Source organism: Danio rerio, chromosome 5, assembly GCF_049306965.1.
Source record: "Danio rerio strain Tuebingen ecotype United States chromosome 5, GRCz12tu, whole genome shotgun sequence".
Lineage (NCBI taxonomy): Eukaryota > Metazoa > Chordata > Actinopteri > Cypriniformes > Danionidae > Danio > Danio rerio.
The window spans coordinates 27417034-27441603 of NC_133180.1; the positions used below are offsets into that span (position 1 = coordinate 27417034).

At 34.4% G+C, this 24570-nt stretch overlaps 1 protein-coding gene across 4 annotated transcripts; it reads left to right on the forward strand.

Moving 5' to 3' along the window:
* Positions 1 to 990: 990 nt before the first annotated feature.
* Positions 991 to 24496, forward strand: rabl6b (RAB, member RAS oncogene family-like 6b). 4 transcript variants are annotated; one of them, XM_021476477.3, is made up of 17 exons: positions 991 to 1139; positions 1731 to 2143; positions 4046 to 4180; positions 6570 to 6617; positions 7920 to 7949; positions 8781 to 8833; positions 9243 to 9337; positions 9420 to 9560; positions 9892 to 9997; positions 10223 to 10326; positions 11706 to 12082; positions 12762 to 12930; positions 15948 to 16136; positions 18262 to 18583; positions 18698 to 18881; positions 22410 to 22459; positions 23305 to 24496. In XM_021476477.3, exons 2-17 carry the CDS (start codon positions 2011 to 2013, stop codon positions 23497 to 23499), a joined length of 2331 nt encoding a protein of 776 aa, XP_021332152.1. In that variant the 5' UTR covers positions 991 to 1139; positions 1731 to 2010; the 3' UTR covers positions 23500 to 24496. The 4 variants fall into 4 exon arrangements, with proteins under 4 accessions (XP_021332152.1, XP_073808298.1, XP_021332153.1 ...); XM_073952197.1 differs by having other exon boundaries at positions 1736 to 2143; XM_021476478.3 differs by lacking the exon at positions 7920 to 7949.
* The last annotated feature ends 74 nt before the right edge of the window (positions 24497 to 24570 follow it).

Sequence of the window (24570 nt, forward strand, 5' to 3'; positions counted from 1 at the left end):
AATCATTTGTAATTATTCATATGTCTCGTCACTTTTCATTCATAATGTGTGTATATATATATATATATATATATATATATATATATATATATATATATATATATATATATATATATATATATATCAGAACTCCTACAGCCTCTTTACCCTTTGTGTATTACTCCACCCACATACAACCAGCAAAAAGCAGACACTACAGATCTAAAGTTTAAAAGATGCACACTGAACTGTTTTACTGTCAGCTTATGATTTGAATCCAGAAGAAAGTAGTTGCTCATACAAAAGGGTTTTTGAGACTCTCCAAGTTTGATTTTCTTTCTATATACACAATTATGCCGTCAAACTGTTGTATAAATCCAATATCACACTCGTAGCAGTGCGATATGGCTGTATATCGGCACTGGTGGGGCACTAAGGCACTCGGCCTGTGGTCTCGTGCCAACGCACGCCTCCCAACAGTGCCGATATACAACCATATCGCACTGCTACTTGTGTGATATTGCTCATATATATATATATATATATATATATATATATATATATATATATATATATATATATATATATATATATATATATATATATATATATATATATATATATATATATATATGATATTATATTATTATATATGTAAATAATATTATATTTGCTAACCTAAAATTATATATATATATATATATATATATATATATATATATATATATATATATATATATATATATATATATATATATATATATATATATATATATATATATATATATATATATATATATATATATATAATTTTAGGTTAGCAAATATAATATTATTTACATATATGATAATATAATGATTTATAGCAAAATATAATACAATAGTTATAGTATATATATATATTTTAAATCCGTCGTATTGGCAGATTAGCAAATATTTTCAAAGTCGTGACAGGACTTTTATTTTGAAATGTAATATCCGCGAGAATGTAATCGTACTGTGTTGTGCTTCACAAATACAGAGAGCAAAATTTCAATGATTTCATTATTCATAAGCTGTACAGGTTCAGTATCAGCACACTGCACAGTGGCTCAGAAATGTAGAATGTGGAGCTATGGATCTAATCCTTCAGTCGGTCTAGAGTAGACGACGATATCACTGTAAGTACAAGTGCATCACAAATCTGCTGTAAATCTGTTAAATGTGCAGTTAGTCATTTCCGCGTTAGCAGGCTAGTGTGTGTACCTGTCAAAAACCTAACGGATCAGCAGTCAACAGTAGTCCGGTCATTTATATGCAATTTTGTGTTTTGATAGATTTCTTCCTTCAGTGATTTTACGTACACTGTGTTCCATTATACAAACATCATGTTCACTGTGTCTCAAAACTTATCGAGCTCCCTAACTAGACAGCAGTTATTTAATGAAATAAATGTATCCTAATAGTGTTTTTAGCAAAGTGCGACATCTCTATGACTGTCAACATTTAAAAAAAATGTGTTTTGGTGATTCGTGACCCTTTAAGACGTCAAATATGGTGCCTCGAAACGTACACTATATAGGCAGCTTACTAGGCTTTGAGTCACAACCTCGAGCATTCCTAGAAATTAGTTTCTGCAGTGTACTACAACCTAAAAGAGGCTTTTCAAATGTTTGCAACTACAATATAATTATTATATAATGAATTTCAGCTACATTAAGCTTTAAACTGTGTGTGTGTGGTTTTTTTTTTGTCTCCTGTATTTCCAACAGAACAGAAGTAAATCAGCGCTTGAATGAGGAGAACTTGTGATGCTTTTCTGCAAAAGCTGTGTCATACAGTGGAAAAGCATCCAGAGATGAAGACCTAAACGCATACTGAGATATCATGCTGTGCCAAAGCATCTTAATTCATCCATGAAACTAATATAGAAATGCTTTATGAGCATTGCAAGAAAGCAGTCCAACCACAGACAGACAAACTGTGGAGGCAGATTTGAGACGAGAATATTTGATATTTTTATTACGCACCTAGAGGGATAATTTGGTCAATATGTTCTCTGCTTTAAAGAAGCTTGTCGGCTCTGAGCCGGTTGGTCCTATAAAGGACAAGAACATCCCTGCTGGCCTACAGTCTATGAACCAGAGTCTGCAGAGAAGATTCGCTAAAGGGGTTCAGTACAACAGTAAGTCAGATTTCTGCTGTCTTTCGGAAAAATGTACAAATAACCCTTGTGTATTGTTCAAGTTGATTACCCCTTCGTTACGTTCGTGGCTGTTTTTGCTCCATTGACTTCCATTATTACCACATTTTTTCATTGCGAAGCCATGACACCATATTATTATGCTTTCTTGATTGTTGGTGGCTTACCCTGTTGGGAAGAGGTACAATTTGTCACATTTGCCTTTGATCACCTGTTGGCAGCAATAACCCTTTAGCTAGGCCTGTGCAAAAATGTTTCTGGCTTTTATATGGAGTTTTATAGAATAAAACAGCTAATCATAGTGTGTATGTGGCTGTGTCTGTATAAATACGCCTATCACAGTAGCCAATATATTGATTTATTGTGGTTATATTGGTTTATCGGACATGACTTTAATAATATTTGGTGATGCAATATATGTTCTCCATCATGTTTACATAAATTAAATTATTTATACTAAATGTCTTCAAAATTTTATCTGATTGCGCAGCTTCTGTCATCTCATCTAATCTAATCTCGATTGGAGGAATTAGCGATTTTTTTTATTTATATATATATATATATATATATATATATATATATATGTGTATATGTGTGTGTGTGTGTATATGTGTGTGTATGTGTGTGTGTGTATATATATATACACACACACACACACACACACACACACACATGTATGTATATATATATATATATATATATATATATATATATATATAAACAATGCTTACTAAAAGGTAAAGAAAAGCTGAATTATCACATTTTCCTGAAAACTACCGACAGGTTTAGAAGGTCTCCAAATGAGCTTGGTACCGAATCTGTGGTCTACTTCCAAAAAAGTGGCGATTCAGGAATAACATTAAAGCCCTTTTAAAGCATTTACATGTCGTTGTTTTTGTCCTTTGAATGTGTTAATGACATATATAAACAACAAATTACATTATATTATAAAAATTATATAATAAACAAATCATTATATAAACACAGACATAAATTGGTCTTAAAATGACAATAATAACACTTATCACAATCTTTTCTATGACAATATATCGCACAACAAAAATGACTTATCATGACAGGCCTATGTATAAATGCACTTAATATGTTTACTATGTTCTGAGAGCTGAGCTGCTTATTTCTTATTTTATCAAACATATCAAGGTAAGTGCAAAGATCTCATACACTCTTACACACACAGACACACACACACACACACACACACACACAAACACACACACACACACTATGCTCCAAACAAAAGCCAGAAACTAAGCTTTTCAGCAAGGTAACTGATGATTAACAGCTAAAATGACAAATTGTATGTCTTCCCAACAGGGAAAATGATCAAGACTGCACAATTATAAACTGTCATGGCTTTGCAATCAAAAAATGTGGTCATAATGGAAGTCAATGGGGCAAAACAAGTCACAAACGTAACAAAAGGGTAGTCAATATGAAAAAAAAGAGCGTATTGTTGAGTTTTTGAAAAACTTTAAAGCATTTGCCAAAATATGTTCCAAAATAAGATTTGTCACCAAAAATCATTCTATTTGCTGAAACACAGAGAAAAATGTTGCCAAATTACACCTCAAAATCACCCCAGAGTGGATGAAAACAACAGCACACAAGGGTTAAATATAGAATTAAGTAATATATGCTCGTTTTGAATTTGTTTGTTTTGATAAATGTTCAGATTCTTTCCAAATGTTCAGGTATTCAATATCTCTGCTGCTATGCACACTGTTGGACTCCATCAAAACACACACACTGCATGTCGCAGCAAATCAAGTCTGTGCTGCAGTTTTGCTGGAGCCTCTGGGCTCTGTGTGCTTGAGCTAATGTTGTTATCTTCACAAGATGTAACATGTTTGTGTGGTCTTTCAGTGAAGATTGTTATCCGAGGAGATCGAAACACTGGGAAAAGCACCCTGTGGCATCGACTGCAGGGTAAGAAGTTCCAGGAGGAGTATATTCCCACTCAGGAGATCCAGGTCACTAGCATCCACTGGAATTACAAAAGTAAGCCTGCAAGATTTTATTATACAAACCTATTATTATTAAAATTCTTCTATTTTTTTTGATGTAATTTTGTTTTTGTTCTTTCCATTTGTGCATCTTAATTATGTCAAAATAGCTCAAGGTAAATGTTCAGTCTGTCGGATAGTGGGAAAAGTAGATTAGCTTAATGCTTTAAATGACTAGTTTAAAAGTGATCTCTAGTGACAGTGATTTCTAGAGTTTGTTTTGCCTATTTATGTACTTCCTTCTGCCAAAATCTTAAGCATCAGCTGTTGCTATTATTTATAGAGAGGCCTTCTACTTTTGATAAAAGGCATGACTCTACTTGTATCTGAGATGATGCTTGAAACACTTAAACACACACTAGGGCTGCACGATATTGAAAAAAAACTTTAATTGCGATTTATTTTATTTAATATTGCTATATTTCACAAGACAACTTCAATAGCTCTATTGGTGATTTTTTTTTTGTTTTATGTATAATTTTTATGGATTGGGATGATTCTGTAGGTGATGAATCTGCATAAAATATAATAAACAAGTTACAAGCACAGATTAATGTAGTAGATCAACCAAACAAATGTAGTCTAACTGTATTCAGTAATGTACACAAATGTACAATAACATTGTATAGTCTTTATTGTATAAATAATAAAATACAATTAATCTTTGTTAACGCAAACTTTAAGCCCAAATGCCTTAAACTCATTTAAAAAGTTAACACAGGTGAAAAAAACGCATGCAGTTAATAAACAGAATTTTGATTCAACTGAAATGACTACAAAATACTCTTGTGTTCTGAATTGTTGTACCTGGTCAACAATAATCCCCATGACATTCAGCATTCAGTGACTATTGCAGATTCACACATTGCAATATTGATGCCAAAACGATGTATTGTGCAGCCCTAACACACGCACGCACGCACGCACACACACACACTCACTCATTGACGTCCACTGTTTTTCTAGTTTGTGAAACCCTTAACCTAATCTATCCTTTACCCTACCCCTAAACCCTAAATCTACCTATGAACATACATACATATATATATATATATATATATATATATATATATATATATATATATATATATATATATATATATATATATATATATATATATATATATATATATATATATATATATATATATATACTATAGAATTTTATTTGCTATATAATTTAATGCTTTATATACCGGTCTATATATATATCTAAATCACAGTGTTTTTTTGTGTATGAGGCTAATTTACCTTTTTCTAGACCAATAGCTTTTAGGGTTTTGGGAAATTTTCACAACAAGAGCTTTTATCTATGGGGCAGGAAATAAACATGATCAAAAATTTGAATGGAAATTGATTAACATCATGATTAAAGCAAAATTAGCAGTATATGTATTTAGGAAGAATAGCAAAAATAACACATGGTCAAGACAGTTTATTAGGTCTGGAATCTAGTTGAATTCAATAGGGCAGGGGTGGCCAACCCTGTTCCTGGAGAGCCACCTTCCTGCAGATTTCAGTTGCTACCCATATCAAACACACCTGAACCAATTAATTAGGACCTGAACACCACGTGATAATGACAGGCAGGTGTGTTTGATATGGGTTGCAACTGAAATCTGCAGGAAGGTGGCTCTCCAGGAACAGGGTTGGCCACCCCTGGAATAGGGTATATTCACAGCTAGTGTTTTTTCCCCTAACGACAAACTTCTGGTAAACAGTTAATGTAACTTTTTTTTTCAATTTCATAACGTTTCTTTTACAGCATTGATGTTGTAATGTATTTAAAATATAATTAGTTAAATAGGCTTGCGCGTTCATTTAGTTGTTCAAGCGTACAAGATAAAAGGTCCTCAGGATCAGCAGGAGAGTGCAGAAACTTCATTGAAAATACTGGAGTAAAATTCATGTTCATATTTCAAAGACACGTCGTGGAAAAAATGTCATTTAATGCAGGGCATCTTGTCTGAGATCCACTTTATGTTGTATATCAATAAGGCAGTGAAGATCATGGATTTTTAAAGAAAGCAGACCTTAAACACATCAATTTTGTAACAGCAGTTCACCAAAAGCACTTAAACTGAGTTACTGAAAATTAAAAGTCCTTTTGCATATACCCTATTATTAGAAATTAATGCAGTATCTGGAAACCTTCATGTTTTTATACTTTGAATCAAGGGGAACTACTAATTTTTTCGATTAGATGAAGTTTTTTGGATGGGTTTCTTGGTATCGACACAGATTTACTATAGTTGAAATGAAAAATACAAACTTTCTCTCACTCACTCATTCCTAGAGCCGACAGAAAGATATGTTCATTTAAAGGAATGAAAGGAAGTGATGTCAGTCATTCAGAACTGCTCATGTTTGTCATTTCTCCTCAGCTACTGATGACGTGGTGAAGGTGGAGGTTTGGGATGTGGTGGATAAAGGTGAGTTTATTTGAACATGTCTATCAGGTGAATTTGTAGGCACTACTGTCATATTTATCTAAAAGGATCATTTAAAAAATGAATATAAATACCATCATATACTTTCTGCTCTTATGTCAAACCTAATAAAGTTTTTTTTTTCAATTTTTATACTTTTGTTGAACATAAAAAAATATTGTCTTTAACCAAACAGTTGATTTGTAGCCACTGAATTTCAAAGTGTTTATTTTGTCTCACTATGAATGTCAGCGGTAATGGGTAACTGTTTGGTTACCATTATTATTTTCAATCTTATATATTATGATATTGTTTATTAATACTTCTTTTATTATTTTCAATTATAATCTTTTATTTGTGTTAAAACTAAAACAACTAATTAAAAGTGTGTAAGCAGTGAGTAGATTTCTGTTTTGGGTGAGCTATCCCTTTAAAGCTGGAATACACTACAGTGCAGTCAGTATATAGGTTTGCCCTGATTTGCAATCTGGTACTTTTTATGATGATTATGATTTTTTTAAATAATGCATTAGACTGTAATTCCAGGATATTAATCATGCTTGATGTCTTTGGAGCTTTTAGAGTGCAATGTTATCACTTGTCAAGCATCTCTGAACCATGAAGCTCATGTTTCTGTCTATTCAGTTCAGTTTATTGTGCTTAAAGTGAATACAAAATCTGGTATAATGTGATTTTCCCCCTCAAAAAAGGCTTAAGGGCTGCACAATATTGGAAAAAATGACATTGCAATATTTTGTTTGTCTGCAATATGTACTGCAATATAAATATAATTTCCTAAGATTATTTTTTAACTCATGAAATCATCATTTTAAATTGATTGGGATTATTTTGAAGATGAGTATTTGCATAAAATGTAATAAACAAATTTACAAGAATAGACCTAAATTAAGATAAATAAATTAACAGTGTTTTATGATTTTCTGTGGAATCTAACGGTATTTAGATATAGAAATGCAATAGTCATATGTAAAATGTGGTGGCTGCTTATTATAATCCCCACTCAACATTTCAAATCCTGCAATGTGACTATATTGTGCAGCCCTGATCTGTAATGTTCACAAAGTCTACAAACATATGAGTAATTTAGCAGATTTTGAATGTGATGTAGTGTGTTCCATGCATTATCCTGTTTATATCTTTGCTGTGAAAGTGCTGTATGTTACTTTTTTAACCCATTCCCCATCTCATTCTGATGGTCATCCATGAAGCCCATTTCATCCAACCTGAACCAATCATTCTCAGTCATTTCTATTAATGGTATTTTTCTTACTGCTGTCCGACCAGGCCAAAAAATCCCCCTTCCTGAAGGTGTAGGTGAGAAACTCCATAGATTGTAGACATTAGATTAGGACTTGCCTGCGCTTGATCTGTTTGTTCTGTTAACTGAGTGCAAAAATGTTGTGTTGCCTGACTGTGTTGGGCGAAAAATATAGAAGTATCTAGTCTAACACGCCTAAAAAAAACTGTGTGTACTGATGTGCAGTGTGTGATACCCAAATACCACAGATCAACTCTTGCTCATGCCACTAATGTCACTTCCTTTATGAGAAAGGAAAAGGCCACACATATTTGTTACCTGCTTTTGGTGCTTTTAAAGTTGCTGAAAGTTGTTTTGAGCTAATATCTGGTATAATGTTTTTAATGTGGTTTAAAAGTTTAAGATTCCCAAGATCTTTTTGAAAGAAGTTCACTAAGGTTGCATTAATTTGAGAAGAAAAAAAACAACAACTGTAAAACTGTAATATTTTCAACTATTACAATTTATTCCTGTGATGTAAATCTGAAATTTCAACAGTTTTTAGTATTGTTGTCAATGTTTAGGTGATTTTTTTTGTTTGTATGTTTGTTTGTTTGCTATTTATTTATTTGTTTGTTTACTTATTTATTTATTTATATTTATTTTTATGCTTCTTATTATTTTTAATATTGTTGTTTTTTGATGCTTGATTAGTGGAAAGTTGAACGTAACAGCATTTATTCGACAAATAGTTTGTGGTATTAAAAACATATTTAATGATATTTTCCTAATTTAATGCATCCTTGATGAATAAAAGTGTTAAATTCTTTCAAAAATATGCCTTACTAACCTGAAAAGGTTTGAATAGTAATTTATACTAATAATTTTCTACCTCTGACAATCTACAGGAAAGGGGAAAAAGAAAAGTGAAGCCTTGAAGTTGGAAAATGAACCTCAAGAGGTAAATCTATAATAGTAATCTATCAAATTTAGTTATAACAACTGTTAGGTAAAATAAACTAACTTATCATGAGGAATTTTTGATATTTAGCTCTATTTATTACCAGGTTGTTTTAGGTGTTTTAGGTCATTTAAGACTTAGACGTTGCTATCTATTAATAGGTGATAGATAAATGCCTACTCAGACTAAAATGACTGGGAATTATCTAAAAGAAGTTGCATCTGAATTTTTTAAATACAATAAGTTGCGTGTTAATTTGAAATGTCTTTTATACTTTGTTGTTGATAAAACTTTAGTAATTTGCATGATGCTTTGATGTTTGCATGCTGTTAAAAAGTGGATAAATTAATGCATAAATAAATAAATGTAATAAAAAATAAAATAAATGTAAATGTCTGTGTGCTTTTAGCAGGCGGAGAGTGAACTGGCTTTGGACGCGGAGTTTTTGGACGTGTATAAAAACTGCAATGGTGTGATCATGATGTTTGACATCACCAAGCAGTGGTAGGCCAACAAACACAGTCAGAATGCAACTTCACAGCTTGCGCCGCCTTTTGCTAAATGTAAGCTTTGTTTGCACCAATAGGACCTATAATTACATTCTTCGGGAGTTGCCTAAGGTGCCAACTCATGTGCCAGTGTGTGTGCTCGGAAATTACAGAGACATGGGAGAACACAGAGTCGTTTTGCCTGATGACATCCGTGACTTCATCACTGGTCTTAATAGGTCAGAACATTACTTTGAACAGAAATGTGTCAATTAACCATTTTAACTCTCTTAAATTTGCATTATTGTAATTGATTTATGACTTCATCAGTAATTAAATGTAATTAGTAATTCATATGTCACTTTATTCTCATTTAACCTGAATAAATGTCACATTATGGAAGGAATTAGACTGTTAATTCTGTTATCTTGTTAGCAGAAGATTGTTGGTGGCGTTTTATCACAAATAGGTTGAGATGAGTTATTGCCAAATTTAATGTAATTTGTTCATTCATGAGTTAATTATGTTGGGTTATTCTTTTGTAATGTTTGATGTCTTCATGATTTGCAGGCCTCTTGGCTCCTCCTATATCCATTATGCAGAATCTTCCATGAAGAACGGCTTTGGTTTGAAATATTTGCACAGATTTTTCAACATTCCATTCTTGCAGCTTCAGGTAAGCAGGTTGATGTTTTAGTATTTTGTCTGTTGTATAATTTGACCATAAAAATGTAGTAATAATAATAGTAAAACAGCTTCCAAATCAAGCTAGTGTTTGTTTGTGATTGTTAATATTGTCTAAGCTCTATAAGCTGTGCCTGGTATGTTTGCATGATATCATTTTTTTCCATTACTCAAATTGTCAGAGCTTGAAATGAAACAGTCGTTTTAATTTTGACAGAGAGAGACCCTGTTACGACAGCTAGAGACTAATCAGTTGGACATCGATGCCACGCTAGAAGAGCTATCAGTTCAACAGGAGACAGAAGACCAGAATTATGATATGTAAGAACTTCAAAACAGACACTTCATAACACATACTTGCTGTTCTTGACAATATCAATTTATATAAATACAACTACACCACTGTTTAAAAGACTGGGGTTGGTTTTATTTTCTTTTTCATCATGAGTCCTTAAGTTTTTCAAAAGAGATAGTAATGAATTTTCTCTTTATTCATTAATCTTGATAATATTGGAATAATTCAATAAACAAGATGTTTCACTAAAATATATAGGACCACAGCTGTTGTCAACATAAAAATATAAAAAATAAAACAAAAATAGAGGTTTTTGAGCACCAAATATGACCCTGGACTGTAAATCCTGTCATACAGTAAATATAGATGTTTGGCAATTGCTATTTATGCATCATCTGAAAGAACAAGCATGCCATTGATGTATACTTTGTTAGGATGGGACAATATTTGGCTAAGATACAATTACTTGAAAATTTGGAATGTATTTATTCATTTTCCTTCGGCTTAGTCCCTGATTATCAGGGGTCGCCACAGCAGAATGAACTTTCAATTATTTTAGCATATGCTTTACGCAGCGGATGCCCTTCCATCCTCTACCCAGTACTGGGAAAGACACATACACACACACACACACACACACACACACACACTATAGGCTAATTCACTTATAGTGCATGTCTTTGGATTATGGGTGAATCCAGAGCACCCGGAAGAAATCCATGCGAACTCTGGGAGAATATGCAAACTTCACACAGAAATGCCAACTGGCTCAGTTAAGACTCGAACCAGGGATTTTCTTGCTGTGCGGTGACAGTGTTAAACACTGAGCCACTGTCGTGCCCGCTAAAAAAAATAGTTGCGAAAATTATCTTCAAATTTGAGCAAAATTATTTCTTAGCTGTAGATTTTGTATAATCAAGAGTTATGCTTTAATATATTTACAGATGTAATTTTACAAAATATGTTCACAAAACATTACCTTTACTGAATATCCTTATGATTTTTAGCATGATAGAAAAATGTATTTACCAAAATATTCCCATGCAAAGCAAGACTGTGACACCAAAGACTGGAAAGCATTTGCTGAAAAGTCCAGCGTTACTATCAGATAAATAACTAGCCATTATTAATAAATAATAATGCAAACATAATACTATTATTTCAAAATATCACAGTTTTTTTATCAAATAAATGAAGCCTTGGTAGACATAATATACTTCTTTCAAAAAAAACAAAAACCCCACCCCAAACCTTTAAACAGTGGTGTACATATCCCTCCACAAAAGCTACATTGTTTACATTGTAGGCCTTTCTGAAATGACTGCTTCTCTATTTTTAGTTTGCGAACTGCAGTCAGTGCAGTCTTGACATTTATGAAACGGTGAATATCTGTAATGACTTTCAGTTTCCTGGAAATGAACGACTCCCGTAGTAAAGGCTACAACTCTCCCGGTCCCGCTAACGGACAGAGTCCCTCCTCGGGCTCGCAGTCTCCTGTGGTTCCTCAAAGCGGATGCTCCACCAGCAGCTCCAGCCCCTGTAGCCCTCAGCAGCCTCCCATTCCCTCTCAGAAGTCTCCATCCCCCTCTCCGTCCCCTCCTCCTCCTCCTCTCTCCACCAGCCAAGCTCCCGCGGCGTCTCCCTCCCCATCCCCGTCCCCTGCTCACCCCGGCCCAGCAGTCTCTGCTGCTCAGGCTCCTGCTCCTCAAAACCAGAAACGCAGCTTCATCTCCAGGCTCTTTGGCTCCGTTTCCACCCAGGATCCTCCAGCCGTCGCTCAGGGTGAGTTTTAGCTTGATGTTAATAAGTAAAAGTGATGGTAAGACATTTGGCAGTATTTGTAGTAACATATCTTTAAATCTCAGAATTATAAATAACACATCTCAGAATATTAATTGTTGAATATTGAGTTGTAATTAAATTTGAGTTTGCTTTTTATATTAGAAAACACTGCTAATATTTTTTTGGGGGGTGGACAAGAGAGCTTTTTTCTCTTCAAATGTTCAGTGGCCCATTGTTAAAGGACTTCCCTAATGCTATGAACTGCAGAAGGGATTTGAAGGCTGAGAGGAATTCATTCACACACACACACACACACACATTCTCTCAGAAAGATTTTTTTTTCCCTCGAGCAAGACCTACAAAGCCGTGAAAAATGGAGAGGATTAAGACTCGTGCACATCATAAGGATATGTTGTGGATCAATAGAGAATCACAAGACTTCTGGAGTTATGCGGAGGGTTTTGTTAGCTCTTGCACCCCACCTAAAGGAGGAGGATATCAAACCACGGCTTGCTTTTTAGGAAAACGTGTCAACATATCACAGCATTTGTAATTTATTAAACGCACCTCTTGTTGGGAATGGAACTTGCCATAATTGCTGTGGTTGATATATTTTTAATGTAAGATGTTTTTGCTTTAACCCAGATCATGTGACCTCTCTGTTCTTGGATTTCCTCAGAGCCAGATCCAGTATCTGAGGCGGCTCCGCCTACAGTTCAGAGTGTGGATGATTTTGTGCCAGACGAGGGGATAGACAAAAGCTTCTTGGAGGACAGTCTCCCTTCCAACACAAGAGCGGCTATGAACACCCAGCCGTCTGCTGCTGCGGGCACTGCAGATAGTGACAGGTACACTGACTTTAAACTAAAACTAGACTTTTTCATGTGATACGCTGCCTTGTTAGAAAATGGTTTGTGACACGATCCACAGTACAGTTCAACTGATTGTGGTCAGTTAGTTTTACGCTCAAAGGCTGCGTTTGTTTGATCAATAGTCATTGAAATATATTATTGCAATTTAAATAGATCATTATTTTTATATATTTTAGAATGTCCTTTGTTATTTTTAATATTCACAAGACTTCCACCCCTCTGTGGCTGCATAATAATGTACTCTTTCTTTATGAGAGAAGAACGCAGTGAAATGCCATTCAATTTCTAGAGAAAGCTAGATGATGTCATGTTTTTCAGACGGAAATACGTAGTTTAGCGGTATTGAGATGTGTGAAATTAAACTGAAACTGAAAAATAGGCTATGCAAAAGTTTGGGCACTCTCTCTTTTGTGTGGGTTTCAAAACCTGTAGTCACTTAATGCTAATTGATTTCGACAAAAGAAAACTGATTTGAGTGACTTAGTGAACCTTAACAATCCTTACACAGGTGCAACCAATCACGAAAAAGCATATTTAAGATGGCTGATAAAACATATTTAATTAAGGCTGATTGCTAGTTGTCCTTCTCTTTATTGTCAAGCTGAAAGTAGCAACATGGGAACCTCAAAAGACCTTCCTAATGATCTAAAAACTGGGATAATTCATAGACATGAATTAGGAGAAGGGTACAAAAAGCTGTCACAAAGGTTTGAAGTCTCCATCTCCACTGTCTGAAATATAGTAAGAAAATGAAAAGCCACAGGAACAGTTCTTGGGAAAGAAAGATGTGCTAGACCAGGGATGGCCAATCCTGTTCCTGGAGAGCCACCTTCCTGCAGATTTCAGTTGCAACCCATAATCAACACACCTGCCTGTAATCATCACGTGGTGTTCAGGTCCTAATTAATTGGTTCAGGTGTGTTTGATTTGGGTAGCAACTGAAATCTGCAGGAAGGTGGCTCTCCAGGAACAGGATTGGCCACCCCTGTGCTAGACCAAGAAAAATATCTGAAAGGCAAAGGCGAAAAATTGTTAAAATGGTCACAGACAAACCACAGGCCACCACCAAAGAGCTCCAGGAACATCTCGCTGCTGAAAATGTCATTGTACATCATTCTACAGTCCAGTGCACTCTTCACAAAGAACAGCTCAATGAAGGATGATGCGGAAAAAGCCTTTCATGCTTGGCACCCATCAAACCTGACTGAACTGGAGAAATTTGAATATGAAGAATGGTCCAAAATGTCTTCATCAAGAGTTCAGAGACGTATCCTTGACTGTAAGAAGCATTTACAGGCTGTTATTTCAGCAAAATGTGGCTGTACAAAAGATTGATGTCATTATTCTGTTGGGGTGCCCAAATTTTTGCACTTGTCTATGTTTGTTAGGACTAAAACTGCCTTGCATCTGTTAATTAAATAAACGTTATGTCTGTACTGAAATGTTGCTTTATCCATAGGGTATATAATATATTCAAAAAAAAATAGCTAATTTGGAAGGCCAGCAGGCTATGGCTTGGAATTATGAATATGATCAGGGGTGCCCAAACTTTTGGATAAAGCTGTATTTATAGAGGCATTCCACATTAACGTCTTTAATTCAATTATCATTCCAAAGCAGATGTGCAAAAGGTGTACGCTGTTACATTATAATCAAAATCAGAAAGAGTTGAGGTGTTGTGTACAGGGACAACTGTACAAATGTCAAACATAGAAAGTTAACCTGCAGTTATTCAATATAATGTACTTTCAAGTCTTGAAGAAGGTAACCGTCCACTGCTATGATTAGATAACTGTGTAGCATATCAAAGGGGTCATTAGCTGCCTTTCAGTTTATTTTGTACTGTTCTCTGAGGTCCACTTATAACTTCATTACATTTTCCATTAGAAAACATGATGATTTTGAAGTAAGAGTTTTCTGCCCTCTTTTGATCCCCTTTATTGTTTTAGGTGGATTGTTTGTTATGATTGACTAAAAACTTGGGTATTTAAAAATGTTTGAGAGTTTGAAGGGATAGCTAAAGAGTGTACACTGTAGTTTTGTTTCACAGCCTGTATCTTTTATAAATGAATATTTGTGTTTTAGATAAACAAAATAAAAATAATTTTTTTACACATATCAAACAACCAGTAACAGTAAATAAAGTAATAGTGACCATGTAATAAAATGAGGTACCCACACTTGTGTGGTACAATATTACTGCATGTAGACCTGCTTATGCCTCCATCATTATTTCCTTACTACTATGAGACTCAGTGGGTGGAGAGGCACATTCACAGCCTGTCATTTTGGCTGATTTGATTCAGGATGTGAAAAGATCAACAGATTTAGATTTCTCAGTTCATTACCCCTTTAATATAGAAAACAAAGGGTCATTTTGAATAACAGCATATGAAGACTTACTATATTATAGGCTGATAAAATATGTACCAAGTAGTAATCATGAGGTTAAAGTCACTCATACTAACAATATAAATTTACTTTTGTTCTCTCTGAAAAAGCCTTTATCAAACAGTCTTAAAAAACAAACCTACAGTAAAATGAGGCGAATAAACAAATTTACAGGTGCAATCATACAAAGTGCCTACAGCAGCAGGATGTGGCATACCAATCTATTATAGTCACCAATTTTGTCAACACACTGTTTTTTCCACAACTTGGCAACACAAAACATCTTTAAATCCTCTGAGGATTTTTTTAGTTTCATGCAGTGTTTGCATCTGGGATGCTCACATTCCTTTGATGGCAAGGTCTCCAGTGTTTTGGCCTTCTTTAAAAAGGACAACATTTAGAAATATTTTGTAGCAACATGAATGTCTTCACTGTTGATCAGTTTAATGCATCCTTTTGATTATTTTTGAACTGTATTTTTACATGTAAATGAACTGAGTCAGTGGTTTCTGTCAGGTTTTGAATATTCAAAAGTGTAATACATTGAAGCTGGAATAAAACAAGTTCAATTTGCATCTATTCTTGTATCGTGTTTGTTTTAGTGAAGGGGAAGGAAGAGAAGGCAATCCCATGGTTGCTGGCTTCCAGGATGATTTGGACCCTGATGATGCAGAAATAAAACCCAAAGCTGCTATTTCAAGTAAAGACTTGGATATCACCCTCTCCAGTGACGAAGAGGTTCCAAGACCTTCTGTTGCTCAGGATGAAGACCTGGACCCTCAAACACACCTGTAAGCATGAAATCCTCAAGTGGCTTTAAAACTTCTTTTTTTTTGAATATCACTTAAAGAATCTTGGAAACCGGTTGCTATTGACATCTGTGATGGTATAAAAATGTAATAATCATTTTAGATTTTGTTTCAAAAGGAAAGTTCAGACGATGCACTATATCACAACTACTATATAACAATACTGATTAATTGTTGAATTCAGTTTCTTAACAATTATTTGAGTTGATGCACCAATTAAAGACTGACAGCCAATCAGAATCCATTCTGTCATGAAGAACTCAAGCACTTAAAGTGACAAAAGCTGGAGAAAGTTCATGCAAACAGGGGAGAATTCTGTCATCATTTACTCACCTTTCACTTGCTCCAAACCTGTTTAAGTTTCTTATTTCTGTTGATCAGAAAAAAGAAAAATTTTTGAAGAATGTTGAAAACGATAGCCTTTGACTTACTTATTTCCTTTCTACTATGGATGTCATTGGCTAGCTGGTTTCTAAAATTCTTCAGTATATCTTATTTTATGTTCGGCAGAAAAGGGGAACTTCAAAAGGTCATAAATTGTTAGGTGAACTATCCCTTTAAAAAAGGTAGATATGCAGTGATGAGCAATTTGGCTGTTTGCACCAGACATAATACGACAGGAATTTAATTACAGCCATTCAGAAACACAGAATGTGCAGGCACACATGAAATGGTAAGTTTATAATCTATTTAATGCATATTAACCCTCTTTAACATCATTAAATATAGAAAATATTAAATATCTAAAGTTCAATTTCAAACGATTAGTTTTATTTTCAAGATCTGTGGTAAACTATCTGTTGCTGCTTTCAGTATATGGCAATAACTGTCATGTAAAAGGCTATTCAAACTCACATTTTAGCATTTAACACCAAAAGCACATGAGGTGTACCTGAGGGGATCATTGTCAGTTTTCTGTTCTCCACTAGTGAAAAATAGAAGCTGTTTCTGATAAATAAATTCAAGGTGTCGGTTGCATGTTGGTTTATTTTGCAAAATATTCCCTCCATATTCCCCCTTTGCTTTTATTTAGAACACAGATTATATTACCTGCTCCTGTCCCCAATCTGGCAACCTGCTCTTGCATTTGTTTTGATCTAGGAGTGCAATACCTAGTTCAACCACTGGGTGTCAAACTTACATAATGCACCTTTAAGTGTTGCTGTTTATTGTGTTAAGTGTGTGATTCTTGTTATATGCGAAGCACCACCATGTCAGAATGAATTGCCCCAAGAAGATTAATAAAGCTTTAAACTAAACTATACTCATTAGTTAATTTTAGTTTGAAAAACAGCCAATGTTGATGATGTGGTTAGATTTCTTATAAAACATTGATTAGTCAAATCTTAGTCAGCGTGAACTTGAATTTGCTGAGCTTTTATTTCAGTTTTTTTAATGTACTTCCAACTGAAACTGAATATTGAGTAGGGGGCTTTCTTTTTGCTTCTCATTCCCTCAAAAGTGGCATGGTTGAGAATATTGTGGCTAAAGCTGTCAAACTGACGTCAACTTAGAAGACCACCACTCCAAACCCAGAAGCACATGGTCAGACATTGCTAAAAGTTTACCAGGGTGCGTTCTGCGCCTCCTTGGAAGGATGTGTCTTTCTGTATTTGTGGAGGGCATTATCTGTTCTCTCATTCAGAATGGCTGACACGCAAGTGCAAATCGTAAACAAAGCAGCTTTCAGTACCGTTATCACAGTAATTGCTTGATTCTGTGACTCAGAGCGGGGCTCGAACAACACAACACAATGATTAATTATATGAAGTAATATTTTCAGCCAAACATTTACTCCAGCAGAAGCATCAAACACAGCAACAACATCTAAAACGTCTGATATGCGATTGCAAATCCGAAACAAAGCAGCATTCAAAACCAATATAACTTTTTCAGTGGATTAACTTGCTCCGATTAATTGTTTACCCAAAGAATCCAAGTGTGCGCTAGCAAAATAAACATAGCAGATTTAGATTTCACACACACTTTAATAGATTAACAAATAATAGCTCATTAAATTTAAATATTTTTTAGCATCATTATGGGCATCAAATATGCAAACAGTCACTGAATCAAAGGTGATTGTTGATAACATTTGCTTCTTCAGGGCTACTCTGGATTCATTATCACTGGAGGACAAGCCAAAACCTGTCAGCAGGGAGCCACTGATCCAAACCCAGGAGATCATCATCAGCAGTCAGAAAGCGGAGACTTCAATTCTTACTCCCACTCCTTTACACACTACTCCAGCTCTGCAGACGGCATCCGCACATCCTCAAGAACAGGCTGTAAAAGCCAAACCCAGTTCAGCTCAGGCAGAATCCTCAGACTCAGACCCAGACGTACCTGTGGCCGAACAGATGCTCTCGTTTGTCATGGACGACCCTGACTTTGACAGCGAGGAGGAAGTCGTCCAGAAAGTCAGTCAGGTACTGGAGTCGTCATGACGATAGAAGTTCACGTTTCACAGACTCTGCATAATTTACTCATTTGGGGTTTGAATATCCAATAAAGAGCTTTTGTTTTCTTGTCGTTTGCTCCAGGAATCGTTCCCAGTTAGAGATGATCTTCCTGATTTATCTGATGATGATCTAACCGCGGCTAAAATCCCGGAGCCAATGAAGCCTGCTGTGCTCTCCTTCAAAAGTAAAAACGACGGTGACCTCTTTGGCCTGGGAATCGAGGAGAAGTCGATCAAAAGCAAAGACAGCAGTGACGAGCAAGAAGGCAAGTTCTATTAAATTGCTTATTGCATGCTTGATAGCTGTTTTACGAATACATATTAATGCCTTATTCAGCATGATCATGTTTTTGATCCTAAACATAACATTACAACTAGCTTAATAATAATGTGCAATAATTTGGAGTTTTTTTTAAATTAAGCCTTTAGTTATTATATGTGAATATGTGTTGTGGGTGTCATTCTGGTGCAGTGGGTAGCACGATTGCCTCAAAGCAAGAAGGTCGCTGGTTCAAGCCTTGGTCACTTGGCATTTCCGTGTGCAGTTCTCGCCATGTTGTCGTGAGTTTCCTCCGGGTGCTCTGTTTTCCCCCACAGTCCAAAGACATGAGCTATAGGGAAATTGAATTAGCTAAAATGGCTGTAGTGTATGTGTGTGAGTGTGTATGGGTGTTTCCCAGTTATGGGTTGCGGCTGGAAGGGCATCCGCTGCGTAAAACATATGCTGGATAAGTTGGCAGTTCATTCCGCTGTGGTGACCCCTGATTAATAAAGGGACTAAGCTGAAAATGAATGAATACGTGTTGTCTAATGTAAAGTGCGATTTAAAAGCTTATTCATTACTAAGCATATTAGTTTGATTAGGCAAGTCACTGGACAGTAGTCAATTGAAAAAAAAATATTCTTAAGGGAGGCTAATAACATTGACCTTAATAGTTTTTTTTTTTTTTTTTATATATATATATATATATTATTCCAGCCAAATTAAAGTGAATAATAAGACTTTCTCTGGAAAATAAGGAAATAAGGAAAAATCTTATAAGAAATGCTATGGACATTTTCTTTGCTCAGTTAAACATCACTTATATATAATGGAAATATAACTTGGAAAATATTTTTAAAAGATTTAAAAGAAAATTACAGCAGGGCTAACTGCAGTGCTTCCCACACATAGACTCTACCTGGGGGTGCCACTCGGGTATAATAACGGCCACCCAAGTATATTTAGTGACACATTTTTATTTATTATTATTATCATCCTTTTACACTTATGTATCCTCCTAATATAACCAAACATCTGTGATCGATTAATAGACCCGTTTCCACTGAGTGGTACAGTACAGTGTGGGGCGGTACGGGTCACCTTTATCAGGCTTGAGTTTCCACTGCTAAGGGAACCAATGGTACTCTTTTGGTTGGTGTGGTGTACAACAGAAACTTTCAGTCAACGTCATTTTCGCTCAAGAGATGTTAAAGTAAAGGTGTACGGGTCGTTCACATATCATATGAGAAGCATTTCTCACACAACAGATGATTTACACACATAAATACTTGTGTATAAAATTTCTAACTTTTTTAACTAAAATTACTAACCTTTCTATGAACAGGATTTGATTATAGCTGCAGATCAATGATGGAAAATAGCCTACTGCAACGTCTGCAATTACATAAAATAAATAAATGCAACGTATATGAACACATACAGCCCCTTACAGTCTCTGATATTTTACCAACTACAGGAAAACTACACACAGCATACATTTAGTCCTCATTTGGGTTTAAAAAACGACACGCAACATACAGTATAGCCCTGTCAGTGCGAACCTCTCATCTGTATTTTTAACCTTCACCAGCACATGTAACTTCTGTTAGAGAGTATTTCTGTCATTCCGAGTTCATAATAGTCCATAAGGTGATGATAATAGTTAAATATGGCAAATTGTTCGTGTTTTAGGTTGCTGAAAAAATTTGTTTTTTGTTTTCGGCTTCTCCTTTGTTTTTTCACTCGTTAGTCTCGCCTTTGTTCGTTTCTGACAGGATTTGGTGTCAGAAGCACTTCAGTAATCACACGCACGTTATTATCAACAGTTCAAATATAGATGCACGGCGAGCGCAAACGAGAAAGCGAAACCACTTATGCTTTAGACAGCCCTGTAAAAAACTACGGGCTACAGGGCAGATTCTGCTCTTCTTGTCTTTGTGGCTGTTCATCAAGACAACGACATTTTTTGTTTAAGGTTGACCATGGCTCATTTTTATATATCGTATATTAGGGTGTAATTTCACGGCTGTGTATTTAAAACATGGCGCTTCCTTTGTTTTCATTCTGGCTTGCTGCAGGAGTGAGTGACGTATCTCTGTAAACCAATAGCGTTCAGTTGGGCGTCTTTGCAAAGGGTACCCAAAAAGTGGCACGTTACGGTTAGGTTAGTTTTTATTTACCTTTTGACAGAGGACACGACCATTAAAGCGTACCGAACCATACTGTACTATATCATACCACTCAGTGGAAACGGGCCCCAAGTAGTGGAAAATCTCCCTTGTTTACTCAATTCCTTCTGTGTATGTGAGACCTGTCAGCACTCACACAGTCTCACATGCTCTGCAGACACACAGAGATGCGCCTTTTTGGCACTTAAAAATTTGTCCCGCCAGGAATTCTAAATTTCCTGAAATGTCCAGGATTCAGCTTTTGCTTTCTAAAGCTGTGGTTAATCAGTATTGCATTACCTTTTTACTTAAACCTACTTTCACTTGGCTTAGCAGCTGACTGCGCATGCACAGTTGAAAGAGAAACGTTCAATAATTCATTCTTGAATCTAAACAACTCAGAAAAACTTTATAATAGACAAATTTGATAAATGTAAACATTAAAAATGGTCCTAACATCTTTCCTGTTTTACATGTGTAATTTCCATAGTTTCTGAGAATCAAAAAAAGAGCCATATATTGATAAATAAAGTCATGATATCTGATTTAATGTTAAGTCATGATTAAATTGCCTTTTGTTATAGTTATGAAAAGACAATAAGCAGGAATTGTTCATGGACCAATGACATTGCCGCATTGAAATGGTCTATATATTCAGAAAAGACTAAATGACTGGTTTAAACTGACTGCATTAGTGTACAAATACATGTACACCATTAGTAATGGTTAATTAACACATTTGCCTTATTTAAATAATCTGGATGTTTTAATCTTGTAATTCTTATAACTTTTAGAGAGATTGTCTGAAATTCCTTTTTCTGTCATTTAGTTCTCATTTGCTGATTATTTTATTAGTTTGATGATGTCATTAGGCTATATTTCATAGGCTGTTTCATATCTTAATTGCTTTAATCAAGTTTAAACTTGAAAGTAATAATACATAAAATTATCGTTAACAATTAAATAATGTTTTGTATAGTTTTGTAGCACTGTACTGTTTATGTCATTTACTATATAAATACACACAACCACTATATATACACCACCATACAATTTATTTTTGACAGAAATGATCAATTTTGCCCTGCAGGTATACACGAAACTGGTCAAAAGTCACTACTGAGAAGATTATAATAGTACAGAAAATAATTTTTAAAATGCTGTTCTTGTGAATGGAAGAATCATGAAAAGTGTATCGTCCATTTCAGTCAAAACGTTTACTATGAACTAACTAAGCTTGTTAATGTTAGAATTATTTCTGAAGGAGCTGTTTTGCAAACACAATACACTAATAGCTGTGCATATTTGGATGTTAATATATTTGGATCTGAATATATATATTTTTTTTTTGTTCAATGAAAAAGAAAACAAGCATTCAAAGGAAAAGAAGAAAAAGAAAAAGAAGAGTAAAGAGGTAAAAAAAACTTTAATCTATCTATCTATCTATCTATCTATCTATCTATCTATCTATCTATCTATCTATCTTTTTCTTTTCATCTATCTCTCTTTCTTTCCTTAATTATATAAATAGTGAAAATGGTATTTATAATTGATACTTATAAATCTTTTTTTCCAGCACTATATGATATATACAGTATATATTATCTCAATTAGTGCTGGAAAAAGATTAATCGTGATTAATCACATCCAAAATAAAAGTTTGTTTTGACATAATGTATATTTGTGTACTGTGAATATTTATTATGTTTATATAAATGCACACATGCATGCATATATTTGAGAAAATGTTTATTTATATTTAGATATAAAAAATATGTCTATGATGAAATTATATCGAAAAAACATTTGTATGTGTTCGTTTTTATGTATGCATTTGTGGTACATATACATCATTTACGTTTTATGTATGTGTGTATTAAATATATGTAATTCATACATGTCTAATGTCCCACAAACTTTTATTTAGATTTTTGAGGCAATTAATCATGATTAATCTTCACCCACAGCTCTAATTTATATTCAAACACACACATTATATTATATTATAGTATAGTATAGTATAGTATAGTATAGTATAGTATAGTATAGTATGTGTGTGTGAATATATATATTAGTAGTGGGTGAAGATTAATTGACAAAAAGAAGATAATTAATGTATAAACTATTAGTGCAGTAATGTAGAAAAAGAAATGATTAATGTATAAACTATTAGTGTAGTAATGTAGAAAAAGAAATGATTAATGTAAAAACTATTATAAAAATGCTTGTGTTATATTGCTACTTTGTATTTAATCTCAGGATGATGACAAAAGCAGCAAGAAGAAACACAAGCACAAGAAAAAAGAAAGGGATGAGACAGGTGGGGCCTTGGATGAAAAGGAGAAGAGGAAGAGAAAGTCACGAAGCAAGAAAACAGACGATCTTGAAGCTTTTCTGGGCGGAGAGGAAGAAGCTTCAGCAAAAAGAGAAGAGGGTGATTATGAGGAACTGTAACACTCCTCTTTTCTGAACAAATTCACGCATTGGTACCACGAGTTTGAAAAAAAAAGAAGCTTTTTTTAAAAGAGAAAAAAAAATGCTTTCTTTAGCAGCCCAGCATACGACTATACGATCCGATTGACAGGTCAAGAAATGCTTTCATACTGGTTTTCCATTTGCCACAAACACTTTCCTTCCCAGGCAAATCGGGAATGCTGCTGTAGTTCACACTGTCAAACTGCAATAAATGGAAAAGCCATGCGAAACTCCTACAGCCTGCATGTGTAATTTGACCATTGTACTTTGTTTATCAGATCGAAACGGACCATTTTCTCTCAAAACATTTGTGTTTTCAGAATGTTTACATGCTCGCTTTTTATATGTTGCAATGTTATTATTTTTGGATTATCATTGCATTTATGAACCACTACCACCCGAACACAATGTTTCTCGATGATTTTATGGTTTTACTAGTTGCCTTGTGTATGTGGATGAATTGGTATTTATGCTCTATAGATGTTCCGAGAGCTTAGCTTTGTGTAGTTTTTGCTGTGCGTTTAGTGTAGGAAATGAATATGCTGTAATTCAAGCAAAAATATAAAAAAATATGTCAAGAAAAATATTTTAGGAAAGTTCTTTTTTTCCTTAATAGCAGAGGAGTTATGATTAAACATAAATAGTTTCCCATTTTATAAATCGGGAAATGCCTTAAAGGAAACTACGGTATATGATGAAAATGCAACACTTGTGAAAAGAGTGGAGAAAACTAGAATATCTATCTACTGTGTAATTATGCAAAAATTGCATTTGACCTGTTTTGTTTTGTAATTATACCATTTTGAATTTTTGCACTCCATTGTGTTTGTCTACATGACCGCTTCATGCTGGTAAATTGCAAGAAAGGTCTCTGATGTAACTTATTTTAAAAAACATTTTGCTTCATTTTCAAAGAAATCACTGTTGAAACTGCTGTTGCTTGAAAACTGAATTCAATACAGAATACTAGAATATTTTTGCCATGTTGTTTTTTGCACTTTTTTTATAGTGTGGCTGAACTGTATTTGGTTATTTTGACTTTATTTTAAT

Excerpts from the sequence above, each read along its gene's own strand:
- rabl6b (XM_021476477.3), top strand. The coding sequence starts at position 2,011 with ATGTTCTCTGCTTTAAAGAAGCTTGTCGGCTCTGAGCCGGTTGGTCCT. Across the intron at positions 4,181-6,569 it reads CATCCACTGGAATTACAAAA|CTACTGATGACGTGGTGAAG; the intron begins GTAAGCCTGCAA and ends ATTTCTCCTCAG. Across the intron at positions 22,460-23,304 it reads AGAAAAAGAAGAGTAAAGAG|GATGATGACAAAAGCAGCAA; the intron begins GTAAAAAAAACT and ends ATTTAATCTCAG.